At 32.6% G+C, this 6,000-nt stretch overlaps 1 protein-coding gene across 3 annotated transcripts in view; it reads right to left on the bottom strand.

Annotated features, from left to right (window-relative positions):
* Positions 1-4,630: 4,630 nt before the first annotated feature.
* Positions 4,631-6,000, bottom strand: part of LOC143054340 (serrate RNA effector molecule homolog) — a 28,498-nt gene continuing 27,128 nt past the window's right edge. For all 3 annotated transcript variants that reach the window (XM_076227327.1, XM_076227325.1, XM_076227326.1), the window contains one exon: positions 4,631-5,018. In XM_076227327.1, the coding sequence (XP_076083442.1) occupies positions 4,952-5,018 (67 nt within the window). In that variant the 3' untranslated portion in view covers positions 4,631-4,951. The remainder of the gene's footprint in view (positions 5,019-6,000) is intronic.

Raw genomic sequence — 6,000 nt, 5'->3', positions numbered from 1 at the left:
AACACTATCTATACAAAAGACATTATGTGGAAAGTGTTATGCACTGATCAAAACATTATAATACAAAAAAACCATGGAATTCATCAAAAAATTTTAAACACAAGAAATTATGCAAATTCCATAATTAACCAGATGCTCCGCAGGGCGTAGCTTTATACGACCGCAGAGGTTGAACCCTGAACGGTTGGGGCAAGTATGGACACAACATTCAAGCTGGATTCAGCTCTAAATTTGGATTGTGATTAAATAGTTGACACAGCATAGGTTTCTGACACAGAATGAATGTGTTCAAATGAACTTAAAATTTTTGTTTTCTCTTAGAGCAATTCACTATGCTGTTGAATATTAATCCTCTCAAAAAAATGTTTGAAGAAATTTTCTTTTTTATTTATGAAATTTCAAATGAGAAAAATTGAACCCATTTTTTTTAATCACATACCCCTTTCCCTTATTCCAAAACTAATCTCAATTAAAATTTCTAATGGAGTTTGCAACAATAACTACTCATTTAAATACATCATAAAATATTAAGATGTAAAAAAACTGCTTGTTATCACTGAATGGTAAAGATTATTTTAATTTATCAGTTGGTAGTAAAAAGTGAATATACATTGTATATTGTATATAACAAAGATTTAAGTTGATTCTGGACAAAGAAAGATAACTCCAATTAAAAAAAAATCTTGCTATTGCACAATATTTTGCAATTAGATATTTCTTGCTTACTATTCTGGACAAAGAAAGATAACTCTAATTTTAAAAAAATTTGCTATTTCACAATATTGTGCAATTAGATATTTCTTGCCATTGCGCAATACTGTGCAATTGAAAAGACTTGCTATTGCACAATACTTAATATAATAATTTTAGATCCTGATTTGGACCAACTTGAAAACTGGGCCCATAATAAAAAATCTAAGTACATTTTTGGATTCAGCATATCAAAGAACCCCAAGATTTCAATTTTTGTTAAAATCAGACTAAGTTTAATTTTGGACCCAGTGGACTTTAGTGTAGACCAATTTGAAAACAGGACCAAAAATGAAGAATCTACATACACAGTTAGATTTGGTATATCAAAGAACCCCATTTATTCAATTTTTGATGAAATCAAACAAAGTTTAATTTTGGACCCCGATTTGGACCAACTTGACAACTGGGCCAATAATCAAGAATCTAAGTACATTTTTAGATTCAGCATATCAAAGAACCTAACTGATTCATTTTTTGTCAAAATCAAACTAAGTTTAATTTTGGACCCTTTGGACCTTAATGTAGACCAATTTGAAAACGGGACCAAAAGTTAAGAATCTACATACACAGTCATGACAGTTAGATTCGGCATATCAAAGAACCCCAATTATTCAATTTTGATGAAATCAAACAAAGTTTAATTTTGGACCCTTTGGGGCCCTTATTCTGTTGGGACCAAAACTCCCAAAATCAATACCAACCTTCCTTTTATGGTCATAAACCTTGTGTTTAAATTTCATAGATTTCTATTTACTTAAACTAAAGTTATTGTGCGAAAACCAAGAATAATGCTTATTTGGGCCCTTTTTTGGCCCCTAATTCCTAAACTGTTGAAACCAAAACTCCCAAAATCAATCCCAACCGTTCTTTTGTGGTCATAAACCTTGTGTCAAAATTTCATAGATTTCTATTAACTTAAACTAAAGTTATAGTGCGAAAACCAAGAAAATGCTTATTTGGGCCCTTTTTGGCCCCTAATTCCTAAAATGTTGGGACCAAAACTCCCAAAATCAATACCAACCTTCCTTTTGTGGTCATAAACCTTGTGTTAAAATTTCATAGATTTCCATTCACTCTTACTAAAGTTAGAGTGCGAAAACTAAAAGTATTCGGACGACGACGACAACGACGACGCAGACGACGCCAACGTGATAGCAATATACGACGAAAAATTTTTCAAATTTTGCGGTCGTATAAAAATAATTCCAAGTTCAAATAATAGTCTGTTATTTGTTGGTTACATCTTCACTTCAGTAAAAGAGGCGACTGGTCATTGTTTATATGGTATCTGTAGCCTTCTAAACCAATGTCTTCAGCATTCAGAAGTAAGGGCTGTTTAAATCTAGTCATGGTCATTCTTCACACATACCTTATGTGCTAGCAGGTTTGAAAATCCTACTTATAAAAAAGAAGATGTGGTATGATTGCCAATGAGACAACTATCCACAAAAGACCAAAATGACACAGAGATTAACAACTTTAGGTCACCATACGGCCTTAGTCTGCCAGACACTGTCCTTCACATCAAAGCATAAAGTCACAAGAATATTCTTTTTGTATGTACCCATTATTAGACAAATAGTCAAAACTAGATAGGTTGAATTGCCTACATATGATATCAAATCTTTTATATTAACTTCCACCAGCCTATTGTTGAAGAAAAAATGTTGCCCTATGGATGTCTTGTTTATCTATACTGTGGGGTTGCTGGTCATTGATGACATGTATACCCCACATGTCATTCTAAGTAAGTTATTTTATCCTGAATATACCTGTAACATACATGTATACAATTTGTTGTTTAAATGTAGCTATCAAATAATGTACTTGTGTGTTTTAATTTCTTAATATTTTTTGTTTTGCACATGCATGGACTATTTGCCACTGGACGTACATCAAACAACTATCAATTCATCACCAATGATGACCTCCATGTTATCAAACTACTGCAAAAGTGTGTTCATTGTTATGTTTTTTTTATTTTAGCATCAGACTGTTATAAGAACAGGTCTGAGAAAACACCCTTTTTTTTCGTTTGCTGTCCCCATTCTTGTTATCATAGTATCTTTTTTCTTGATTTTTGTTGTGTGCCTTCCTGATTCATTTGATTGTATTTATAGGGCCAGGATTTTTTAATTTGTTGGTTTACGGATCCGCCGACCCGATTTTTCCGATTTCCAGAATAAAAATAAAATTGACTTTTCATGCTTTTTTATTCCCGCCGACCCTAACAAATGCATTATCCCTGAAAAATAATTAAATAATTTTTTTTTATGAAATGAAATGCATTAATCACTATTAAAATTGATAACACTTTCTGTTGTGAAAAAATAAAACTTCCAGTTTACGTTTCTAAAAATAGACAAATCAATTATAACTGACCTTGAAATGTCGTTTGCGCAAATAATATTGCGGAACGAAACTTGTGTTTAAAACCAATTACACAATAAGTTCGTTTAACTTATTTGTCATCAGTCCGTAAGATGCATCATCTCATAGAAATAGACTTGTCCAAATGTGGACAAGGTAAAGGCATCAAGTTGAAGTACTGAATATTAACAAATCATTTGGAATTTTCTTGTTTCATAGATAATAAAAAAATTATCGTCCATTTGGATAAAAAACGGGAATGCGAGACAACAGATTAACCCGATAATCTCGTTTTCCAGTGGACGAGTCTATTAGGTTTTTGACACGTGTGTTGAAACTTATTTTCGTACGACGTTTTTACATTTTTTTTTATCAGTTTTCGTGCTTGAAGATCATTATTCACCAAGTTTTCTGGAATTGATAAAGAGCTACGCGAATTTATTTTTCTTGTTTCTGAAATGACGATTTAATTTCGTCTTTGTCCGTGCACCCCCCTTTTTTTACTGTAAATTATTAGACAATGTCATGCGATGTTTATAACAGTTGAGCAATATTATTTCATCGAACTAAAATTGAAGAATTGATGATAAAATAGCACAACAAACATATTGTTAGAATGGTGAAATATATATTGATTTTGGATATTTTTCTGTCTTCAAAGAGGATTTTTTTTCTTTTTTTTTTTCCCGACCGACCGACCCGACTTTTTCATGGGGAAAATCCGTAAACCATCAAATTAAAAAACCGTGGCCTAGGGTGGAAATAAAAAAGAGTTGAAATAATTTTTTGGATGCATTATTTTAACTTTTTAGTAGTGGGAATGAGTGATTAGGCCATTTGTAAAAGGTAACAATTATAGTTTTTTGGAATATCTCTTGACTTGCCTTAACTAGTATAGATGTTTCTGTCTAGATGAATTACCTACACAGCTGGATTTTCTTAAATGTTACATATAATGTGAGACTTGTACTGTACATTACAGATACCAAAAAATTAGCAAATTTTGCAGGTTAATTTGTTTTTAACTTAATTTTATAAAGAAAATTAATGATACTGGTAGATTGATTTAGGCTTGCCTTCAGTCCAGGGGCAAATATTTCATCCATATCTAGGACCCTTGTTATTTCATTGCTTTTATTAGAAAATTTTGCTATGAACATTTCAATTTGTTTTAATACATGTATATGCCTCCGGGTGCGGGAATTTTTCGCTACATTGAAGACCTGTTGGTGACCTTCTGCTGTTGTTTTTTTCTATGGTCGGGTTGTTGTCTCTTTGGCACATTCCCCATTTCCATTCTCAATTTTATTTTAATTACTTTATAATAATATTCAAAATTGACAACAACACATAGTGTATTGCATTCTTTTGCATGATTTGACCACCCGGCATACCAAGGTATCCACTTCAGGGACTCTACCAAAACGATTTCAAAGGCGTTGGTTCACCACACAGAGTTTAATTTTTTAATTACTTTTAATTGCACTAAAAATAACTGCAATGAGAAGTGTTTTAACGATTTTATTGCTTCACTAAAGCTAAGGAGTAAGGACATGAAAACACATGATCTATCTACATGTAGTAAAAAGATCCTTAAAAATTTGATAAAAATTTAACAACAAAATCCATTTGATCCAATGTTCCTTCTAAAAGAACTTCATTTTAAACAACAGTTTGTTCTGCACTTCTTCAATGCTGGTAATCAAGTCACTGCTCTGGTATTTATCTGCCATTATTATGTGAGTTATCTCCCTTCAACTGTTTAGTTATCTCCCTTCCAATGGCTAGTTATCTCCCTTCAAATGGCTAGTTATCTCCCCTTTACTGGCTAGAAAATATCTGAATCATCTGGAGCATCTAAGTCTCTGTATTCAATAACTCTTCTGGGATCAGATCTGAAAATAAAATGAATTTATGTGTCAGTAAAAAAAATATTGTTTGAGGAAAATGATTGAGGCTGTTTTATAATTGATCAGGGAGGGGGAAAGGTGTGTCAGATAGGAAGAAGTGGTTTGGTGATTGTGTTTTCCCCCCAACTGTTTCAAAGTTATATAGAATTTCTGAGAAAAAAAATGTGGGTGGCTGCAGTAATGAATTGACAGTGGGACAGAAAAACAGACAGATATGAGGAAGGACTGAAGGGAAAAGTGATGACTATGTTCCCATTCTTTTTCAGAGAGCATTTCATGCTTGTTGGCACATTGATGATTAAGATCAAAGACAGTCAGTATTGCGTCCCAATGTGTCTTGTGTCTTGGTAGAGTGACACATCTTCCTGCAGAATGTCATCTTACCAATAAGCAAGTTTAAAGACAAATATCTAGCACTGTATATTCCTACAACATTAACATATTGTCTTTCTTAATGTGGATTGTGCATATAATAGTTTTAAGTAGCCATCAATCAATCATCATGTACCGGTACTTTAATTCCTAAAATAAGTATCTGATCCCTGAAGACAAAACAGTCAATAAAAACTTCATTGAATTCCATTAATTCAGACATTCATCCAATTCTCTGAAAATTTCACCTTGGTGTTTAGTGCAATAAATCAAGGCAGCAGTGGTTTGCTGATGTTCAAAACCTATGATCATTTGAAAAAAATATTCAGGTGCAATAATGTGCCTGTGGATGGATTTTAGAGACAAAACATTCTAGCACTATCCACACAAATAGACATATTTACACTTGTATGAAATTTGCCTGCCATTAGCTAAAGTCACACAAATTCTCTCATAATATTGCATCAGGAATATAAACTATTGACATCATAATCAAAAAGTGCTTGTTGCATGACATCAAAACATTTTTCTGAGCTAGATCTCGCATATTGTGGATTCATTCATTTTCGTGGGTACCAATTTTTCTTGGATTAAG

This window comes from Mytilus galloprovincialis, chromosome 12 (assembly GCF_965363235.1).
Source record: "Mytilus galloprovincialis chromosome 12, xbMytGall1.hap1.1, whole genome shotgun sequence".
NCBI lineage: Eukaryota > Metazoa > Mollusca > Bivalvia > Mytilida > Mytilidae > Mytilus > Mytilus galloprovincialis.
The sequence above is the reverse complement of the archived record's forward strand: the minus strand, read 5'-3'. Positions and strand labels throughout refer to the sequence as shown.